The 24045-nt window shown below is 37.1% G+C and overlaps 1 protein-coding gene across 5 annotated transcripts in view; it reads left to right on the top strand.

The window, feature by feature from the left end:
- The window catches only part of LOC124159054 (ATP-binding cassette sub-family C member 5-like), a 47592-nt gene that overhangs the window by 9578 nt on the left and 13969 nt on the right, over window positions 1–24045 (top strand). For all 5 annotated transcript variants that reach the window (XM_046534559.1, XM_046534558.1, XM_046534557.1 and 2 more), the window contains 13 exons: window positions 1416–1519; window positions 5435–5582; window positions 7045–7301; window positions 10378–10525; window positions 10644–10873; window positions 11892–12016; window positions 12155–12253; window positions 19389–19566; window positions 19970–20174; window positions 20852–21057; window positions 21184–21493; window positions 23389–23511; window positions 23589–23748. In XM_046534559.1, coding sequence (XP_046390515.1) covers window positions 1416–1519; window positions 5435–5582; window positions 7045–7301; window positions 10378–10525; window positions 10644–10873; window positions 11892–12016; window positions 12155–12253; window positions 19389–19566; window positions 19970–20174; window positions 20852–21057; window positions 21184–21493; window positions 23389–23511; window positions 23589–23748 — 2293 coding nt within the window. The remainder of the gene's footprint in view (window positions 1–1415; window positions 1520–5434; window positions 5583–7044; window positions 7302–10377; window positions 10526–10643; window positions 10874–11891; window positions 12017–12154; window positions 12254–19388; window positions 19567–19969; window positions 20175–20851; window positions 21058–21183; window positions 21494–23388; window positions 23512–23588; window positions 23749–24045) is intronic.

Here is a 24045-nt window from a genome sequence, read left to right on the forward strand (position 1 = left end):
TATCCTTCATTCCCACTTGGTTCTCCTCATACTTTTGGGTATTATGTTTCACTATGATTCATTTTCAAGCCATTCATATTGTGCATTCCTTTTAGAATATCCTAGCTGTACGTGTGCATGAGCTGTGGGCTTTCAATTAAAACCCTGTTTACATTTTTTTGAGGGAAAGCAAGAAGAGTTATTAACACTCATTCAGTTACTCAGGACACTAAAAATAAAATCAGGAACGGAAAGGATGTGAAATGATTCTTTTTTAATCAAAACATAGTCGAAGCTCAAGTGAAAAAGTGCTCTTAGTCCATGAAAAATTGCTAGCTATATTGGGCACTCTTTATATCTGAAGATGAAGGATGAAGCCATCCAGTTCCCATGTCCCCTTTTATTTACTGCATTTCTTCCGTATCGGTGCTTTTTCAGAGAGGAATTAGATTGCACTGGCTGTAACATGTGTATTTGTGTATTATTGTGCAAATTAAATGTCGTAAAACAATTATTGTTTCTTGTTTTCAAAAACCATGCGACAGCTGTTTGTTACTCGATGTTTAGCAACATGATCACGTATCACACACAGTCACTCTCTATTGTCATGTTTAATAATTAGCTAGGTACTGAATGAGTGAATCACCCATGTGTTTGGATGAGAATGCGCAATCGCACTGTTATACTTGCTCAAAGCTGTCGTTTAATTAAGCTCAAATTTTGTTTCAGGCAATTAGAATTGCACACTTTCATCCAACCATAATTATTTTATGACCTTAAAAATCCAGAGTATAAAATAAAATGTCAAAAAGGCTGGATACCCAAGAGAAACCGTTTTCTTGGTAACTGCAAAATGAGTTCAAAACAATTTTTGTGGTACCATAGCTCAGTAACTAAGGAGTAGGAAATCCATGTCTATGGGCAAAAAATGCTTGAAATTGTCTCCCCTACCACGTCCTGAAGTATATGTTTAAATATTTCTTGGAGTGTAGGTCAACGTTTGCTCCTGAAGTATTGCAAATTCCTTCTGAAACAACCTGTGTCTTATGCAAAGAGCACAATCTGATTATAAAGAATTAAAACTCATTTGCATCTAGTGAAATGATACAATTTTGCCTTTCCCCCTTCATAATGTCCTCCATAACCTCTCTTTTGGTTTAGGTTGATCTTCTGCCTTATTTTCTCCAAAGAATCCTTCTTCCAGTGCCTTGATGTTTGCTATTAAAAATCAGGTTTTCTACATTTTGACTATCCTTTGTAAAATAAGAATTCATTTTTATCAATCATTCTTAGTTAAATTATTTTGGTTTCTTGGGTCTTGTTACTTAATAAGCTTATGAGCCAGTTTAAAGACTTTGGGTAAATGATTTCATTCTTTGGTGGATGGCTTTTACTGTAGGTACTGAGTTCCTTTCTCTCTTATCTTCTTTATGTAGGTACCCCTGTTATGTTTACCATGAGTGTGGTCTATTCTTGCCAAATCCTAGGTCCTTGGGCTTTACTTGGGAATTTAATCATCCTATTGTTTTATCCATTAATGGTAAGTGGGACTCTTGTTTAGTTTTGTAATTCACCTATGCTTACTAATTTGGGTGCTTATTTTGAGATGGAATTGGGTCATCAAGTGTTAAAAGAGACACAAAAATTGTATCCATAGAATGTGTATTTGTTGTACATTTGGCAGTACTTCACACTCTGGAAATCAGATAGAGTAGTGTCCATATTCAAGGAAATAAATGCAGACTTTCTAGTGATGTACCTTTTACAGAGTCACCCCCAATTAATTTTTAACTTTCAAGTCTTATATGAGGTAGTTGACTCATTACTTCAATGTTATGTGGTTGATGCAAAAATAAATTTGGAGTTTGATACTTGATACATCACTAAAGTCTTAGCTTGGCTGATACTCTTTGTCCTCTACCTATACTCTTGCTGTAATTGCCAGGAGTTGCCTATCCAGTGATCATAAGACATCTCTTGGATTGTGGCTTCCCAATCTATCAGTACCTACTGAGTCTGTCCTATTAGTAAACAGGTTAAAGCCAAACCATGTTTTGCAGATCTATGTTTTTTCCAGCTTTGATAGGTATTCAGATTTTCCTGTATTTGGAAATTTTCATTTGTTGGCAAATACAGTGGAACCCCGATTTATCGTTCCCGCATTCATCGTTTTCCCGCATTCATCGTTTTCCCGCATTCATCGTTCGCCGCTCCTGGTCCCAAATTAAGTTCCATAAAGACAATGTAATTTTTTCCCGCATCTATCGTTCCCCTAAGTATCGTTTTCCCGCATTTATCGTTTGAAGATCGCGGTTCCGTCGAATAATTTTCCCGCATTCATCGTTTGATAAAAATGAGACGAAGTGTTTACAACGTGTTATTTATGGCTAATCACAACAGACATAGCTTGAATCTTCCCCAGGAGATTGAAATGCAATAGGGAGAAGCAGAGTGCCGTGGGATAGTTACATAAGCGCATTTCCCAAGATCCGGTATCCCCCCCCCCCTGGTTGAAGCTTTCTTCTTCTCCGAAATAAAAAAAAGGTCCCAGCTCGAGCAGGGATCGTCTTACGACGACCTTAGCTTCGAAAGAAAATATCAAGTTACTCGAGAACAAAAGAAACCTTTTTCACGCCTCCCCCTCTCTCGACCGCTAACTTTTTTTTAGCCGACTCGCTTCAAAGGTGGAGGTCAACTGCTGCATGAATCACCTATTAGCCCAAAAGGTATCTAAAAATGAATTTCGGCAATTGGTATTATACTTTTATTATATTGAGATATTAGTGATGTGCACGTAATTCAGTAAAGATTGATACCAAACACGACGTATTTCTAACGTTATTTAAGCATTTTAAGCAAGGAAATAGTTGGAATAATACGATGGTGATTTCTGGCGAATACCGATATCCTCGCAGCTGATAGTGAGCTTCACGGAAGTTGATGCGATTTTTTTCGAAAACAATTACGAGTCTGGTTACAATTTACGAGTTATGCTACAAGTTTCACTTGTCTGAGTTGCTAACGAAGCGATGTCTTCTCAGGATATTTTGTTTCTCTCGACTAGCAATCTGAATTCATCTGCTCATCTAGAGCTACGCTACTTATTGCTAGAAATGAGTGGGTAAGTTGCCTTCTCTATAGGATAAAAAATTTAATTGCGCAGTCATATGGTCATGCTTCACCCTCTGCAGTAAGCTCTGCCTACGCCGTACGCGATAGCATTAGTGCCGAACTTCACCTCGTACGAGTGGTTCCGTACTTTCCGGGGTGGGTTGACTTAAAACCAGCGAGTGTTTTCCGTGTGGGTTCAATGGAGTCCGGTTTCATTTTTATTAGTTTTATTCTTATTCGTCTTCGGACCATGGCCCTTCCGAAGATACAAGTGAGAACTTTAAAAGATGGACTCAAAATAATTGATGATGAAGAGAAGAATCCGGGCTAGAATGCGTGAATATTGCAGAACGCCTCGGTTTGTCCGGTAGCACATCACGGCAGGGATGGGGGTAGAGCGAGATCCCTGGTGAAAACAAGAAGTGGGATGAAGCCGAGGATCAGGTGGGCGTGCCGCTGACGATTAACGCCACATTGCCTCAATCATATTTAAAATTTCATTGCTAGAAAGGAACATTTCCAATAATAAACTATTTTTGGCCTTCTTGATCCATCTCATAACCAATCACTGCGACGGCGAAATCAGTTGTTTGAGGCATAAGACGCACATTTCTCGCGTAAATACGTGTACTTGAAATGGAATTTGATGGATAAGAATGTTTACAGTGAAATAGCAGTGAGTGGAGTTCAAAATTTTTTTAGCAAGGCGTCTTGTTCCCTTAGGATATTAGAAAGAGAGATAAGTCGAATCAACAATATGACCTAAGTGTTTCGATAAAGTAATAATATTCCTGTAATCAGCTGAAATCTCGTTTGAATCCATTAATGAATGTCATAATTCGCAAAAATCCAACGGATCCTGGGACATAGGCAACCCGGACAACCATTCCCGCATTTATCGTTTTCCCGCATTCATCGTTCTTTTCATCCATCCCCCTGAAAAACGACAGATCGAGGTTCCACTATACTACATTTCATCCTAAATGTTATAATTACCATTGATGTCCGCTGGTGTCGGCCATCAAGGATATTCAGGAAAAACTGGGAAGGTGGAATCCGTTGTTTTTGATGTAAAAGAGTGAGGTGAGGGAGGAGAAGGTAATTGGTGTATGGAAGTGGGTTGCAAGGAATGTTCATCTAAAAGCTTGGGCGAATTTCTATTATGCTATAGTTTATTGAGGAGGGGCCTGTTTACAATTGTTTTTACAAGGACACCTAAGACCTTGAATGCTCGGATCTGCACCAAACCGCCCCTGGGGACAAAAAGCAGTCATGAACAAAACAGTGGTGTGCATCATTTCCATGCAAAAGGTAGCAATCTACCTCAAGTGACATTTTAATTCGGAGATGCTAAGTAACAAGATATCAATAGCATAGGGAGGAAATTATATATAATTTAATGGCGTCAATGTAATTATCTTAATGACATCACTGTGCTGTACACAGTTTACACAGTAGCTCACTTGCGAGCACTCCAAGAGACATACGTTAAGTACTGCAGCTTGAACAATCTCTCCGTGACGATGGAAATAAAACAATGGAGTCGAACAATAATGGATGACAATTGTTCTTGTTGATGATGTGTAACAAAGAATACGGGAGTATTGTTATGAAAATAGTGGCAGTCGGGTGTTCGTGTCATTGCTCCCAATGTTTTCGCCGGGAGAACTTTTGAAAAGTGTTTGCAATTAGAATTAACTAGATTTAAGAAGTAACGGAGTAAAGTAAAGTGAATGTTGAAAGCTATACCACTCACTCAACTGGAGCACTGGTTAGTCAGCTACACTATGCCACCATTTAATGGCACTACCAGACAAGTGCGGAGTTTTGTATGGAAATGACACAAACCACTGTTTTGTTAATGGCTGCTTGTTATTCCGAGGGCTGTTCCGAGTGTATGAGGTCAGAGGTGTTCCTTATCAGATCAATTTCCAGTTGTTTTTAGAGAATCTGGTCAGCGAAGGGAGAGAACTCTCTCTTCTCCCAACAACTTCACTAGTATCTCCTTCTCCTTTCCCTTCTTCCATCATCTGTCACCTTTTAAAGCCCTCCCATCCTTTTCCATTCCCTCCTTGAATCCTCACCCCACATCTTTCCAGTCTTCCTATATTAACTTGTGGGCGCATGGCATTGTACTTAATGATGCTGTGAAAAGCAAAACAAGTCATATAAAATATTTTATCAAGTAGAAGTTGCTGATTGTTATTGCCCAGCCATGCATCGCTTCCTCACCATCTTGCCTGGAGTCAAAATTCATTTATAAATCATTGAAGGTGCAGTTTTGTGAATAATGTGGATTGTATTTGATGATTTGTGCAGTTAATTGTTCCAACTTTATTCACAGGCTGTGATTGCTAGCTTTACTAGTCATGTGAGAGTACAAACAGTGAGAATAACAGACCAGAGGGTGAGCCTGATGAGTGAAATTCTAAATAATATTAAATTAATTAAAATGTACGCATGGGAAGCCAGCTTTACTGATAAAATATGTCGTAAGTATCAAAGTGGTAAATTAAAATACAGTGAAACCTCGATTTTAAATTCCCCCATTATACGTTTTCCCTGATTTTGCACTGTTTTTATCAGGTCCCAAACAATGGTATCCTATGTTACAATTTACTCAATTTTGCACTTTTTGTAAGTGGTCCATCCAAAAGTGTAAAATAGAGGTTTCACTGTATTTACAAAAATATGTAAATACAGCCCAGTTGAATGTGACCATTTTGTGCAGAAATTATTATTTTGACGTCAACAAGGCCATTTTCAGGAATGGCTCTTGCTTGGGATTTTAGTGGTCCTTTATTTTTTTGGGACTTGCTAATTGTATTGGGCTAATTGTAAACCTTATTGCTTTTGCTGTTAATTGCCAGGTTCCTTTAATGTCTGCAGTTCATTGTAAGGTCCCTTCTAAATGGTGTTGTCAAACCTGTCAACACTGCTTCTCTCTCCTCTCCTTTTCTCGATAGGGAACCAATGGAAGAAGTTTGCCTCTTCATCCAACTCTTGTTACCTTAAATCCATTTATGGGCTGTAGCTTTCAATCAAGCTGTGCACTACAAATTTCCATGAAATGAAATATTACGAAAACCTATACATTGTTAAGATTTAGCTCTAGTTCTGGAGCCTTTCTCTGTCCATTGTAAACAAAAATTGTCCTCCAATGAATATCAATAGTCATATGGCCTCAGTGAGAAAGAGTCCAAGCCACAAATGGGCCAAAAATTGATTAGGCACCCTGTGAATTTTCCAGCTAGGAATGGGTTTCATTAGAATTTCTTGTTAATTTTACTCTTGGCTTTAGGATCATGCACAGCTTTTCTCATCAAGTCTACCATATTTTAATCCATCCATGAGAAAATCATTTATTTATTTATTTCTTTTAATTATTTTATCATTTATTGGTCACCTCTCATTATTTATAAAGAAAAACAGGTGTCAGGACTAAGTTATTCTTTTATATTAATACTCTGCCCCTAGCTCAGTAAAATTTACATACAAATTGTCGCTTTATCTCAAAGCATTAAGAATAATTTTCTGTCAATTACAATTATGACATTCACAATTTGCATAGTTTTTGGAATTGAATTGAGGTAATGAGATAAGCATAATATGTTTGAATCCACTGAATTATATTTGTACAATTATATTCAGTATTCTATGAAGGCATCTGTGCAATGAAACTCATTGTACTACTAAAATTAAATGCAGATACATACCTTACTCATTCATTTGTAGCAATCTTCCATGAACTTAATTCTGGAAAAAATCAAATTAAAATGATATATTTTAGAAGAATATGCTCTTTTTTAGAATCCTCAGATGATGAAATGTGTAATAAATCAAGAAAATCTCCCATTTTGTCTATGGATTGAAACAGGGTTCTATTCTTTATCATTAAGATGAAATTATTTTTGAGGAAGAGTTTTTTAAATTCAATTTTTAATATCATTTCAGAGGTTCGTGAAGAAGAGAGGCGTAGTTTACAAAAGGCAGCATTTCTGCAGTCTTTTAGTAACACTGTCACTCCTTCCATCACTCTTCTTGCATCCATTTCAACTTTTCTTGGATACAGCTTGAGTGGCCATCCATTATATCCAGCTCAAGCATTTACTATTTTTTCTGTTTTCACTGCAATGCAGTTTTCTGTTGGAACATTACCTTATGGCATCAAGTGTCTTGCAGAAGCCACTGTCAGTTTAAGGAAAATGCAGGTAAATAAATTCAGGATCTCTTTTGTATAAATATGAGGTTTTCATGTTCTGTGTCTGTAAAATGTATTTTTTTATTCGGAAAAAATCTCTACTAGCCCTTTACATTGGAGTTTCTGTAGTATTTAGCAATTAAATGTACACAAATATTCACGCCCTGGATAGGGGCTACCTACCCAGGTGGGACTGGAACCTGTGATCTTCAGTTTGACATTTGGTCAAGTAGTTAGTGCATTTAAGCTCTTATAAAATACTCTATTCTGACTTTGAATTTCCAAATATTTGCAGCGGTCATTTGAAATGGAAAAAAATATTTCATGACTAGCCTAGAAAATTATGTTTCCTCAGTTGAAATGGTGGGGAGCATGGTAGGGTACTGGGTTGTGCTTTTGGTTGGTCATCATGGGCTCTCTGGTACAAGTCCTGAGTTAAGCCTCCAGACACATGCCTCGCATATGCATCCCAAATGAAAACTTCCAAAGGTGAGGTGGCTGAGGGAAAGGAACTTACCCGCAGCCCCTACCCTGAATGTGTGAAATTCACAGGCATGTGGCTTAGTCTGAGGTCAGCTCTTGCCCCACCCATCCAAACCAACCTGAGGTTGAATCACTGAGTGAACTTGTGAGAGAAGCACCACAGAATGGTGGCAACCATTAACAATTTTGGGATGCAAAGTGTGAATATACAAATTGTGTGGATTATAATAATTAAACGGTTACCATGGGGTTGATTGGAAACAAATCAACATAAATAAAGAGGATTTATGACAGTGAAACCCCCACATTATCACTATACCTCTAGAATCCATACCAGCCAGTTATAAATATGTATTTTTATGCTTATAATTTAACAGTGAAATATGATAATTTCCCAATTTCAGCTAGACGTGAAACAATAATTTACTGTAGCATATATTTTTATTTTTTTTACCCCTATGCCAAGCCCCATAGCATTCTTATTAAAATATATCATGAAAGAGCAGTGTATTTTGAAAATGTTCAAGCTTTCAAATATTTCTATATTTAAGTATTAAGGTAACATGGATTTCTTATCATTTGAAGAGCAAATATTTTATCGAGACACACATGTGTGGTTGGAAAACTAGAGATGTGCAAATAGTATCCGCGGATACTCGAATACTAGAAAGTATTCGATATTCGAGGTCTCGAATAGTTATGCGAAAAGTACCGCCTTGAATACCTCCAATACTTTGAATTTCGCGTCGTACACTGTCGCACGCACGTAGTTGGTAGTTGACTCGGAAAAATGTAGAGAACTCGAGTCTTTTAGTGCATGCAGCGCCGTTTTAGGCAAGTTGACGAACTACATCAAATTTGCGGGTTAGAGCGGTGAAAAGAGTTCGACGTGGGGAACCTCAATTGATCCGGGTGAAAATATCCGAAAATCCCCGGTTTCCCCCACCAGGAGAACCTCAGTGCCGTGGGATAGTAACTACGTAGCACAATTCCCAAAATCCGTTTCCCCCTCCATCCATCAGCCCTCGGCCCCTCCTCCGACGCTTTCCTCCTCTTCGAAATCGAACAAAAGGCCCCAGCTCGCGCAGGTTTCGTATAAATGAGACGGTGTTTACCTTGTGTCATTTATGGCTAATAAGGACAGCCACTTAGTTTGAATCTTTTCTAGGAGATGAAACTACCATAGGGAGAAACTCAGTGCCGTGGGATAGTAACATTGGTGCATTTCCCACGATCTGCTATCCCCCTCCATTCAGCACTCGCCTCACCCGCTCTGACGCTTTCCTCTTCTCTGAAATCAAACAAAAGGCCCTCGCTCATGCAGGAATCTTATTACGAAGACCTTAGCTTCGAAAAAAATATCAAGTTACACGAGAACAATAAAGACGTGTCTCACGCCCCCCTTTTCTAACCCACTGACCTTTTTCTGCCTACCTGCTTTGAAGTTCCCCATTTCTGAAGGTCAACTGCTGCATGAGTACCGTGGGATAGTTACATTAGCGCATTTCCCAAGATCCGCTATCCCCCTCCATTCAGCACTAGCTCCCCTCTGAGGCTTTCCTCTTCTCCGAAATAAAAAAAGGTCCCAGCTCGCGCAGGAATCATATTACGAAGACCTTAGCTTCGATAAAATATCAAGTTACACGAGAACAAAAGAAATGTTTTGTGCGCCCTCCCCCCCTTTTCTCACCCACTGACCTTTTTCAGCCTACCTGCTTCTAAGTTTCCAGTTTCTGGAGGTCAACTGCTGCATGAATCACCTATTAGCCCAAAAGATGTCTAACAATGACTTTCGGCAATTGATATTACACCTTTGTTGGATTGAAATATCAGTAATGTGCGCGTAATTTAAAAAAGAACAAGACCAAACGCGACACATTTCTGACTGTATTTAAGCATTTTACGTGAGGAAATAAATTTCAAAATAGGACGGAGACTTGGCATTCTGGCGAGACTCAATATGAGCAGCAGAGCTTCTCGGAAGTTGATGCTGCATTTTTTCCGAAAACATATATCAAGTTACAATTTATGAGTGGTACTATAAATCTTTATTGTTACAGTCCCAGACGAAGGGATTTTTCTCAGGATATTTGGTTTCTCCCTGATAGCAATTCCAATTCATCTTCTTATCTCGTGAGAACTCCCAAAGATGGACTGAAAATAATTGAAGAAAATCCGGTGGAGAAGAGCTTGTATTTTACAAAATGCCTCAGAATGTCAGCTACCACTTGGCAGCAGGAGTGGGGGTAAAGCGATGTTAGTTGAATTAATTATATGCCCAATTGTTTCCATAAAATTAAAATATTCCATTAATCAGCTTAATTCCTGTTCGAATCCTTTAAAGGAAATCAAAATTACTCCCCAAAATATTGTGTTGCCTGCTGCATAGGCAACCGAGTCAAACATTCCAGCATTCATCGTTTTGTATTCGAGGTATTCGAAAATTCGAGCAATGATTTAATATTCGAATTCGATATTCGAGTTCGAGAAATCTGCTATTCGACCCATCTCTATGGAAAACCTTTGCTCAATGTGGTTAAGCATTCCATGGTTAGAATATGGTATTTATTTTATTCAATTAAATTTATTTTGCATGGAAATAGAAATTTCTTCAACGACATAACCATAAGCCTAATATAATCAAGCCCTCTAAAGATGGTACTGATGAGGTTAAGGATATGGTACTCATTAAAGATGGTTCATTTGCTTGGGACATTTTAGAAGAGGACATTCCGCCTACCTCACAGCCGAGTAAGTAAAATATGTTGTGCTTGACTGAATATTGTTTCTACTCATTTGTATCAATAAGTTACTTAATAGTAATACTCAAGTAATTTGAGCAATTTCAAATACTCTTTATTTTATATAGAGCATTCCAAGAAAAGGATCTGTAAAAAACACCGTGGTGCTGTGGTAAAATCAAATTCTAGAGATAATAAGGAAATAAGTGGCATATTTCTTGGCAAAGATGATGAGAGGGAAATTCCACCTGCTACTTTGCAAGGCATAAATTTTTCGTTGAAGAAAGGAAAACTGGTAGCTGTTTGTGGAGGCGTCGGATCAGGAAAAAGCTCTTTATTATCTGCAGTTATGGGCGATGTAAGTATCCTCATTTTTTTCCCTCTTGTAATGCTGTGAGTGGATTATTTGGGTATTAATCTTCAAAATAAATTAAATTGGATCCTGAACGTTAGGATCTTCAATCAATAAAATTTTACTTTAATACATGCAAATTAAGTTCGTGAAAAGAATTTGACTAAACTCAAGACTTAATGTCAGGAAATCATTATGCTATAAACTTGCCAAAAGTTCTCTTTTGTGGGTGTAGTAGTCCTAATTTTAAGCTGATTTTTGCTCGTATCACATGCATTTTCAAAAATTTATTAGCCTCTCCCTGCAATCTCAAACGAATTTTATTAATTCTATGCATGGATTATTGTACTAAAAATAATGGAATGATGAGCACTATGGACCACACATGGGAGCAGTTAAAGCTGAAACCCATCCAGGCTCTCTTTATGCGGCTGACTTGTATTATTGATTGGAATTGGAAAATTTGCAAAATTTGAGTGAAAAGATGCCCTTTGGAGTCCAAACTCATACATGCATACACAATTTATCTTCCAAGTTGCCATTTCATGCCAATTAAATGACTTCAGAAAAAATCATCAGTAAATGCTACTCCTATGTGGATATGTATTAGGCATTGGCCTAGCTCTGTTTTCATCTATTTTCTATGCCTCCTTCCTCCATGATTCCATTAGCCAGGTTTTAAAAACTTGAGTTTATCTTACTAGGGTAAATGCTCCATTCCCAAGTGTTTACTTAAAGTTAGATAAAGAGATTCCTTGGGTCATTCTATGCTTACTAATTTGTAAGTTCTAATGAAGTCTTAAGGGAGAATCACAGCTTAACTAGATGTTCTAATGGTTCCTGAAACCTACTATTGGATTCTTTATATTATCATCTTTGTGACTTAAATAAGAGTTTTCATGCATTGACTTAATTGACAAAGTAATTGCATTCTATTTTGAGACTTCAGTGCTTTTGCTCTAAGGTCTTTATGATGATATACAACGGAAGTGATTTCATCTTCTGTATTTTTTTATCAATTTAGATGCTGGTAGTTAGTGGCAGAGTTGAGGTAAATGGAAGTATTGCAGTGGTATCTCAGCAAGCTTGGATATTTAATGATACTGTTCAAGAAAATATTCTGTTTGGTCTGCCGCTTGACCATGATAGGTATGTATTCTTGAAACTTAGCCTGGAAATAAATTCTGATGTACTAGTATTTGTCTTTGAAACTGATTATTTTTCCAGTTGAATGCAATGCAATGGTGCATTATGTTTTACTCTTAATGTATTTTTTGTCCTTGATAGGTATAAAAATGTTTTAGATGTTTGCTGTCTGAACAGAGATCTTAAATTATTGCCTAATGGAGACATGACTGAAATTGGAGAAAGAGGAACGAATCTCAGGTATGTGTTACATTTATCTATTTTCATCCTACCCTTCTAATATGTGTTTTCTTCTGGTTGCGCTTTAAGATTAGCAGGTATTTATTTAAAAAAAACACTGTGGCATAGTGTGTGTGCTGCTTGGTGTAACCCTTAATAACCCTCGGTGTAATGTGTTACCCTTACCCTCATAATGCACCCCACAGTGTTGCTCCTTTCAAAGTATGCCCTTAAAAACCCTACCTCCCACCACCCATAGTCCCGCCTCACTAAACTATTGTAAATGCACTTCGCATGGGTAAAATTGAAGAGGAGATAACATGTGGAAACGTTTGTATTGTGTTCAACTACTATTTACATTAGTTAACCTATCATTACAGAATGTATTTAATCTTCCCCTATGTAGTGTATAATTAATGTATTCAGCTAGCATTTTCAATATTTTATCTTCTTTTGATTTGATTCAAATTGGTGGACAGAAATCATTCTTGAAATGTGGAAAATAACGGTCATGTTTTAATTAAATTATGCATGTTTGTGCAAATTGAATGTTACCTATACATATTATCATACACTGCCATAATATAGTACTAGGGTTGATTTGGTTGTTAGCAAAGGTGTAATTTGTGGTGTGTGCGTTTGCAATATAGGTACATACATATACTCCATACGTCAGTGGTGTAACTTGGTGGGGTTGGGGGATAGATCCCTCCCCAAAGCCTCATAGAAATTAAAAAAATATTTAAAAATATTGTCTAGTTTTGACTTACAATAACTGCATCTGCTTAAAGTTAAAGATAACTTACTAAATCATGGTGGTGAGACGAGTCACTGAATACCGAACGGTGAATAAGGAGTCAGGGAAGGTGCAGAGGGCCTGGGGGGGATTCACTCCCCCTTCCCCCCCTCTCTCACCCCCTACCCTAAGACCACCTAATCCCCCAAACCATATTCCTAGTTACACCACTGCTATATGTAATTCTTGATGGCTTATAGTGTTATAATATTCATTTGATATTGTGTGCGTGGCATGTGTGTATGGAGGAGTAACTAAATTTGTTGCTGGAGACTTTCATGTATCCATTCCTGTATTTCAAGAAAATAGTTGTGCGAATATTTTTTTTACATGCCCGTGAGCAACTCAATCCATGATACAATTTGCATAGGATATAGCTCTCCAATGCATCCTTGTTATCATTTTAATGATCCCCTATGTTATTCACCACTCACAGATAGAACTAAAGAATTGTTGATTTTGGCTTTACTTTCATTGCTAGTCACTTGATAATGATGTTATATATATATATATGTATGTATGTACTCATTATATGGAGAGGGAAATTGAAAGTAATAAGGAAAAGTAATGAAATTTAAAAGTTGGGTTTTGAATTTACTTTGAATCTTGAAATGAAGGTAGAATCTTCATATGTAAAAAGAAGAAAATTGAGAGAGGGAATTATTTTATGGAAATCATATGGCGTCTTTTTTACACTGCTAATCTGTTAATTTATTTTGTTGTTGGAGATAGTAATGAACTTACCTGTGTTTGATGAGGTGATTAGTATGTGTGTGTTGCCTTAGAAGAAGTTGTGAAGCGTGATGGTCAAGCTTAGTCAATGCATGCATGTTAGTGACCCGTTTTCATGGTCCTCTTTTTTTTCATGAAAATTGAGCTGCGTGGATATAATAACTCTTAAAAATTGTGAGGTCCTATGCTATGTTATATACTAATGTGGAAAATTAAAGATGAAAAATTAAACAAAAACGTCAGGTAGAATGAGTTCAATGCATCCTGTGGCTCAGTTGTCTTTTTATGTCCTGGAAATTGCGAATTAGGCAGGAATACAAAATCATCATCATTCCTGGTCAACAATCCTAAGATTGGTTTGATGCAGCTCTCCACTCAATTCTCCTATCTGCTAAACTTTTTACACCTATTTATTTGTTCCCTTTCACATCTTTCTTTATCTGTTCCATAAATTTTGTTCGAGATATTCCTTTTTCGTTCTTGCCATCCACTTGTCCCTTGACGATTGTCTTCATCAAGCCATAATATCTCAAGATGCGGCCTATAAGGTTGTTCTGTGTTCTTGTTAGGGTTTTCATTAGACTTCTCTTGTTAAGACTTCCTCATTGCTAACTTGGTCGATCCATTTGATCCTCATCATTCTTCTGTAGCCTCACTGCTTCACTTCACCTGAAGGACATTGACTCAAAGGTCACTCCAAAGTTATGCTGTACAATGCCTTAGCACTGTGGAATGGAGTGCATATATATTGACGAGCTGCAGCACAGTACTTAATGGATCTGAACTTAACCTAGTACCCTCACGCCTGCCCCTGTACCTCTGTGGTGAGCAGAGAAGACAGCATTCTTGGGCTTGCCTTCAGGTGTTGCCTCGCTACTGAGTGGCAAGTGTTGAACTGTCTTTGTGGGAGTGACAGACGAGAGCTGATGACATTGGGTAAATGCATAAAGAAGAGTAATCAGCTATATGACTCTAATAAAATCTAAATTACCTAATATATATTGACAGAGATGACGATAAAATATATTCAACCAATTATCAATATACTGTCACAAACGCTGATGCATACCAATACAAATAATAAGTTGTTTTACGATAAGTAAAAAATTACTACCTCATTTGTACGTGAATTCGATTCATTGAGTTTTTGGTACAAATTTCTGAATAACTGTTTTGTCGAAGTCTTCTCCATTTCTAATTTTCCCTAAGAGTTCTTTTTCAATTGATAGAAAATCCAGGTGACTCATCTGCTCTTTTCCTTGTGTGTATCTCTTAAAAGAATATATGTATTCTTTTTAGTTCAGAAAAACTCCTCTCCACAGGGGTAGTTGTGGACTTCGGAACAAACTAAAAAAACCAAGCCAGGAACTATTCACATTACCCGTTTGACAATCAGTTTCAAATTAAAAGGAAAATGGTGTAACGAATGCATGACCGTGAAAATGATTCCCTTCAGTGTCTGAAAAGAGTACCCATGCCTATAAACGTTCACGGTAAAGATTTATCATTTTTTGTGTCATCAAGTTCCATGAATTTTTTTTTAAACTCTTGAGCTACCGCATGAATTTCTCAACAAAGATCCTAAGGATTGGGAAATGACAGAAAGCTACCAAGAAGTTCTACAGCACATCAAACAGTTAAAGGTGGTGAATGATGTGGCCGAGAGGGGAGTGGCCCTAATCACGGAATTCAATAGCAGTATTAACCCTTTTAATGCGGCGTGCCGATATATCGGCTTTTACCGCTTGGCTGAAAAGTGCGGCGTGCCGATATATCGGCTTTTATGTAGTTGTTGTAAAATTTGAGGACATTGAAATAAAAAAACTTATATATCAGTAAACGTATAAAAATGTTGTGATTATTGTCCAATTTAATCTCGTTAATTAAAAAAAAACACTTAAAGATATCTAAAAAATTAACTATGTAATGTTTATTTTTCCTAGTTGCTACATTTTATTAAAATACCCTCTGCATTTTTCGATTGTACCCCGGGAAGAAGGATAGCACTAAAAGCGTTAATAACAACGAAGAACAAAAGCAATATTTGCTGCATATTGTTTCCCAATTTTGAAAAATGATAAATGTGGGTAGGAAGAAAGAGCTTGTTCAACTGAAACCTGGCTTTGTTGCATAACTTTCTCAGTAGGTTAACAAATTTGTAACGATTTTCCAAAATAAAGTTAAGATTGATTACCATATGTGCCGACATGATTTGGTCTACGAAAAGAGTTCAAAATCTGAATTTGAGAGAGAGAGAGCCACTTATGTGCCAAACATGTGAACATGGCTGGCAACCGCAGGTGAGGAGGGTTGGGCGTGGAGGGGGACGGCATCAGCTGTCCGTTGCACCGCATCGTACGAGCCGCATCACTTAGCACCACTCTAGGCACCAGGCTGCATGGGCCGCAAAGCTTAAACGGTGAAAGATACACAAAAACTGACGAAATTTTTGATTTTTGGAACATTACTTACCCTGATTACCCTTATTTTGGCAGTTTTTGCGAAATCGTATGACAAATCATGGGTGTAGGTATTTAGGCGTCTCTCGATAACTATTTATTTAAAATTTTTCGAAAATCATTTTTTGCCTGTCCTTATATGTATACCCGAGGGTCATCGAAATCTCATTGACGATTTTGAAAGTAAAAAAAAAATTTTTTTGGGACGGCCTAGCAAGGGGTGTGGAATTGCTACCAACAGAGATTCTCCAAAATGAGTGAACTTGTGGCTTGTTTTCAATTTTTTTATGTTGTTTCTTCAGCACCAAATGGATCATCTGCCGCTATACCCTTACTATGAATCGTTTCCTGTCATCATCTTATGTCCTCCCTTTATTTCCAATTTGGTTTTGGGGAATTCATAGATGACTGGGGATCGGGTTGGTGTGGTGGCTTGAGTGTTTGCTTCCCACCCGGCGGTCTCGGGTTCAAACCCCGGTGGTGGCAGAGAATTTTCAGAGACTGCCCGATCCCTGCTAGAATGTTGTGTGGAGGACATTTCAAGCGCAGCACTCCGTCCGTCAGATGGGACGCTAAGCCGTAGTCCCCTTGGTGCCTTTCATTGAAAGTAGGCTAATGCCGATGCCGGGTTTCTCTCCACCCTTCCGTCCATACTCTTCCCTCATGGCGCAAATGACCTCAGCTGTCGGTCGCCTCCTCCATTTACCATACCATACCAATTCATAGATGACCAGACTTCGCCACTGCTTAAAAGATGCTTTGCTATGGTATTGTTTTACCCTGCATTTCTCAGTATCCTATAAAATAGCATATTTATTTGTCAGCCTCGGTGGCGGCGGGGATAAGTCCTTGCCTACCATACCGAAGGTCATGGGTTCGAGTCCCGCCTGGGTAGGTTGCATCTTCCAGGACATGGGTGTGTGTGATCTGTTCATGAGGGTATGTTGTTGATTGTTTAAAACTCCCGATGTAAAGGCCTCATTGTGCTGTTTTCAAAGTTGATTGAGATAAATAAAAATAAATAAAATACATGTATGTATATCTATATATATAAAAGAAAGTCGAAAATCGTGTTAGTTAGAACACTTATAACTCGAGAACGGCTGCACCGATTTCAATGAGATTTATTTCTTTGGATTCGTCTCAGGCGGGGTTAACATATAGGCCATTAAAAAAAGGATAATTTCACCAAAAAAAATTCATCTCTTTCTTAGTGACATGTTTTTAGGAGTTAGTAACGCAACAACAATTGATAAGTCGGTCAAAACTACAAATTAAATTATTTGTTTTGTTTTTACCAATTTAATAACTGAATTTTGTAGCAATATAACATTTTAATTACTAAATATATTCAAAATATTGAAATTGCATTTAAAAAATTTAATTAGAGCTAATTGTAAGCCCAGCTCGAGTTGACTCTTAACTACCGTGTTTGTAAACAAATCTCCAAGCAATTGTTGACAAACGGTAATGTCCGTGTTCCTGTCGAGGCGAAGACGAAGTCACTAACTATCTATCTGAATATTTAAAGTCCTTGGACGTACCTGACTTACCACGATTTACAGCTAAAGGTAGGCTCTGTGTTAATAATCTTTCGAAACACACCCCAACCATAACTATCCAACGGAATGCGTTTGGTGATTTAAAAAAATTGATAATGAATGTGATTCACGCGACTTTACTCAAAGGAAAACTCAAAGATGAGGAAGTTCTCATTCCGAAGATTCCATGATCCCAACTTATATGCCCTTTTGAGCTAAACGTATTCAATTTCCAATTCGTGTTGCACTCGTGATAACGATTAACAAATCGCATGGTCAGTCTTTCAGTTTTTGTGATGTTGGTGCTCACGTGCTAATGAAAACCCATGATTTTCTCATGATCAATTAAACGTGGTATGTTAACGAGTCGGTAAACCATCCGCTGTATTTCTTCCTTCACTTCAAGAGCGCAGCTAGGAAATAAGGATAGGGGGTTTTAAGGGACAGCAAATACTACGGGTCTGTAGGGTATAGAAAACACGCTTAGGTAAGGGGGGGTTTTAACACCCAAAAACCCCCTCGCTGCGTCACTGCTTCACTTCGCTATATTTATTTAGCTTCATCCGCTTTATCCTGCACCTGATAACAAAACAAAAACTGTAGTTTATCAGAAGGTGCTTGATGCAAGACATAAACTCGAATATGTAGGGCACACCGTGGTGCGTTTACGCATGCAGCACGTTTACGCAGTGCATTTCTTCCAAACAGAGATACTATACCTGGCGCGCCTAAAGTCATTTGATACGAATGTTGCTTCAGTCAAGCTTCGGTCTGGCGTTGTGTTAGCCTGCCCCGTGAACGGGCCAAGTTTACGCAACGGACTTGGACCTAAAAACATTTTTTTACAGTTAATAACACAAATAGCCAACAACTGAATCCGTATAATTTTTATTTCATTAACTGCTTTTTGAAACCACAATGCCCAAAATCTCTTAAGCTAAAATGTAACAAAATTCCTTGAAAAAAATCCGCGTAAACGTGCTCCGATCCACCCTATGTAGATTCAATAAAGAAAATGTCTTTCTGACAAACAATTTTGATACTCATTTACGTAGTTTTATTGAATTTGTATCCTTATTTTATTATAATAAATTAAACATGATTAAAAACGATACAGCCGCTCTTGATTTATAAATGGTGTAAGTAAACTGTAAGTTCATTGATTGTTAGGCGTTACGAAGTTCGCCGGGTCAGCTAGTATATATATAAATGGATTTTTGGAGAAAAGCATGGAAATGATGCTAATTTCACCCTAATTTTCCTCTGATCCATTGGTCCATTGTAATTTTTTTTTTTAATTCTAAAGCTCTTTATGTATTTTAAGCTTTGAAGATAATTCTTGCTTTAGTATGTCAAGCTTACACGAAGAGGTGAAGGTTATGCCATCATTCCTGATGTAACCCTTTTTGAATCTTAATTTTCACTTTTGGGTCTTTGATTTGTGCTTGCCACCTGTGCTAAGCTTGGAACTTTATTTCTATTGAAACATGTATTTTTGAATGCCTTCAGCATCTTTCATTCTTTTAATCTTTAGATTTTTTTGGTTTCTCATTATCATATTCTTTTAAATATCCATGTGTACCCAGCATGGTTTAGTAATATTTACTTCATTGGTTTGCATGCTTTAGTGGAGGACAAAAACAGCGAATCAGTATTGCACGAGCAGTGTATGCAGAAAAAGAAATAATCCTTTTGGATGACCCCCTTAGTGCTGTGGATGCTCGTGTGGCCCGTAGGATATTTGAGTATTGTATCCGTGGTGCTCTGAAGGACCGAACCATTCTCTTTGCCACTCATTCCTTGCAGGCAAGTTCTTGATCTTCTATACATAATCACCGAATAAAATTTTGCTGCAGCAATGATTTTCTCTGCTCAAATCAGCACAGTTTTTGAGGCTAGTATTTCCAATGTGTGAGTGATGTAAAATATATTCCAAGTGCTATGAATGTTTCTTTTGTGCCTGGGCTAATTTTTCATGGAGACATTTGATGTAATTTTTCCTTCTAACTGCCTAATTATTGCTGAAGCAAATGGCAGATCATACCATTTTGAGTGCTTTGTACTCTTTGCTTGCATTTTTGTGAGTTTTAAAATATTGAACGTGCGTATTTTCTCACATTTATTCATTCTTTTCTCCTTTTATGCGTATTATTAAATGTATGTCATTTTTCCAAGTTGATATCTAATCAATGTATTGTTTCTGTTTCAGTTTCTTCCTGAATGTGATGAAATTATTTTCCTTAAAGATGGAGTGATTTCAGAGAGAGGTACTCATGAAGAACTCATGTCATTAGCTGGAGATTACTATCAGTTAATGCAGTTTGATGAAACTAGAAAGGAAAACAGTGAATCTGATAATAAGCCAAAGCCTTCACGTCAAGATAGTGAGCAGAGCCCTGTTAGAGAATTTAAAGGTAACTAAAGTGTTTTCTAAAAAAAAAAACGCTAAGTTTTCTATGCTTTTCAATCTAAAGTATGGAAAAAGTACATAGTCGGTTGTGGAGTGAGATGTTAAGGTGACACAAAGCAGTCCCATGGAATAGGTAGTTCAGTTTAATTTTCACAAAACAAAATTTCGAAACTTTGCAAGACATTTATGGAACATAGGACAAAAAACAATGCATGATCATTGAAAATTAGGCTTTTTACACTGCATAACTAAATTGAAGAGAAAATATTGCAAAATTGTCTCGAATTGACACACTCAAGCAATAAAATTAAAATAATCTTATCCTATCCCTAGTCCTAAAGTAACATTAGATACAGCAAAAAAAATTGAAAATAATAATGTGGGTGAATCAATGAGGGAATTAGCTTGATTTTGCAAATTTATCTCTGTTTGTGGTTTAATTTTACACGATCATAGTCTTAATTATGTTTGACATCATAAGGTCAGTAATTTCACTCTAAACTTATCAGTGCTGTGAATTATATGTACATATTGTTTTGAATAAACACCAGAATGAGGCTCAGAACTGAGGACCTTTTTCTGCGCCCATTGAAAGGCCACCGTGCTAATCTTATGTTGGCATTTGTGATTCAATGATCAATTCCTGGTTCTAATGTTCTTTACTCTTTTTTGGTTTACTAGGAGGAGAGGCAGAAGGAAAAATGACTGCCGCCGAGGAGCATAGCATGCAAAGAACTGGTTATAAGGCATTCCTAAGGTTTTCCAAATATTGTGGAGGGTATTGGGTAATGGCTTCACTTCTTTGCCTTATCCTTTTGTTCACTCTGGCTCGGTTATTTTCTGGGATTTGGCTTCAAATATGGCTGGACGAAGGAGATGGGTCAGGAGTGAGTAGTTTGTTTTGTAGACATTTTATTGTTTTTTTACTGTATTTGTAACCCGTAAACTGGTGAAAAATGTATTTGGAATTTGGTGTTAAATACATATCACATTCATGTTTTATTATTTCACAGGGGGCAATGGTAGCTAATTGGAAAGCTAACTCCAGTATTGCTGGCACTAATCTTACAGAGAATGAGTTAAAAGGCTCTGTCAATGACAATCCTTATCTTTGGTTCTATCAGACAATATATGGCTTGAGTTTTGTGGTATTAATGACTATTGGGCTGGTAAAAGGTGTGGGTATTGCAAGGCAGTTACTTTTTGGTTCTTCTGCCCTCCATGATACAATGCTTCGAAAAGTGATGAAATGCCCTATTAGCTTCTTTGATATTACCCCCCCTGGACGAATACTCCAGAGATTTTCACGGGATATGGATGAGAGTGAGTAAATATGCTAACAAATATTTTTGGATAGTTGTTTGAATGTGATTTTTTGTGTCTTGATATGTTTCACTCATTGTATTGGCAATCTTGTATATATGTGCCAAAATAATGAGTAATCATTAAAGTCTTGGCTAATCCCAATTATAAAACCCAATATCCTAAGTCCCTTTTTAACAATCATATCTATATGATCATAAAAATTGAAAGTTGAATTGAATAAAACACCCTAGTCCTGTATTAACATTTTTCTTCCCAGTGATACATTATTTATTTGGTAATTGAATACAATAGGTTTTTTTACATCAAAAAAATGTCTTACACAAACATTCATTTCGCTGTAAGTGCATATCATTATCACCATACCAAGGATAAAGCTTTTAATAAACTCTTCTGTAACCTCATGCAATCATCCAAAGAATGCACACAAACATTCGTAAATTTTTAAATCATCTGCAAAGAGCACACTTAGCTGGGGTAAGGTATTGCACTACAACTTCGATCTATTGTTTTTCAAGGGGATGGACGAAAAAAAGAATGAATGGGGGAAAACGAACGATGCGGGAATGTTTGACTAGGTGTCCAATATAGCAAGAAATGCAGGATTTTGGCGAGAATTGTGATATTCTTTAAAGAATTCATGCAGGAATTTAGCTGACTAAAGGAATATTTGAATTTTATGGACATTTTGGGCATATGGACTCGACTAATATCTCTTTCAAATATCCTAAGGGATATCCTCGTGAAAAAAATGTTTGTATGCCATCTCGGCATTTAGGCTGCTTCGTTGGATTTCTATCTGATGTAAAATTTCTTATCTATCAAAAGCCATTTCAGCAGCACATCCACCTGCAACTTGGCTTCATCAAACTTCTTGCTTTCAATAAGTAGCTCCCTCTACCCCCACTCCTACCGACCAGGGAAAAAACCATGATGCCCAACAATTACAACATTCTCAAAGCAAGGTCTAATTGTATCAACTACAATACTTTCAGATACTTAACAAATGTGAGACAATTGATATTTACTGAATAGAGCATACTTAGAAGGAAAAAGTGTAGACATTTTTGCATTAGGAACTAGAAGAATGAGCACCAATGGAGAGTCGGATAAGTGGATTGGTGTAATATTCATGTTAAAGTGGATGCAAGGTTGCAACTATCCTCCCTCTTTTTACCCCCTTTCCCCACTCCCAAAATAACTACTCGATCATCAATAATCAAGGGTAAACATTAGTATGAAAATTTTTCACCAATGACAGCTTGGGTTTCAGGTGCCACTTTCAGGGGCAAACTGAACCACACAAAAATGTTTTGGGGTGATTTTATAATGCATGCTTTGTACAAGCTTGGGGGAAAATTGTTGCTTTTGGAGTGGAATGCAGCATCAGCATTGAGAGGGAAGGATTGTTGACCAATTAGGTGGCTGGAGTGCTGAATATCTGTCACAAGGATCAGTGTTCAAATCCAGGCAGTGGTGGAGATTTTTCTTGGAAATACCAATCCCTGTATGGGCACTTTCACAGTCAGTTTACCCACCCTTTTTTGTGATGTTAGGTACACTCTTAAATCTAATTTAGAACTCACCTTACCACATAACCATGCATTGTATGTGGGTTTCTAATTTGTAAATATGCTAGAACATATTGCCTGTACATGCTTTGTGTTTGGAAATCAAGGGTAAATGTAAGTATGAAAAAATTTCACCTATGAGAGCTTGGGTTTCAGATAGCCTGGTGACAATTTCCCACCAAGTTATATCACCCATTGCTATTAATTCGTGGAACCATTCATTGGTAAATGAAAAGTGATTTTTGTTGAACGTCTAGTAAAAATGAAGAAACTTCAAATTCATGTTATGAGTTTTTAATATATTTTTCATTTTTTTACTTTCAGTGGATGTTAGAGTTCCTTTTTTCTTTGAGTTTGTGTGGCAGGGCCTCATGTATGTTATTACTCAGCTGGTTCTGGTATGCTTCATATTTCCTGTGTTTTCCATTGCTCTTTCTATAGCATCAGGTAACTGAAGTTCTGAAATTATCTATCTTCTTTTTTTAATTTTTTTTAATTTCTAAGGTGAACTATTATTTCCCCAGGTCTATTTGCATTCCTGGATATATGGCTTAATAAGGGCCTCAAGGAAGCCAAGAAGATTGACAATTTTTTGAAATCTCCTGTCCTAAACCACATTGCTTCCAGTATGGCTGGCCTCTCAGTCATTAGAGCTTATGGGCGGCATAGAGTATTTTTAGAAAGGTGGGTATTTTTATTTTATCTGGAATAAGTTGTTAAAAGTGGGTGAGGAGAATTTGATGTCATCACAACCTTTTTTTTATTTCCTGTGTTTGATACTATTTCTTGGAAGTTAAAATTTACTATTATTTAAAATTAGTTTTCCAGTGAGGGAAGAAGGAAATCTAGCTTGATTTTCATTGCTTATGCAGAATACTAAGAAGGATCTTTAGTTCAGATTTATGATAATGATGATCTCCTCATGTAAATCACACTTTCTTTACCTGTAAATCTTTATCCGATGCACCATACCTCGTAAAG

Source organism: Ischnura elegans, chromosome 5, assembly GCF_921293095.1.
Source record: "Ischnura elegans chromosome 5, ioIscEleg1.1, whole genome shotgun sequence".
NCBI classification, from domain to species: Eukaryota; Metazoa; Arthropoda; class Insecta; order Odonata; family Coenagrionidae; genus Ischnura; species Ischnura elegans.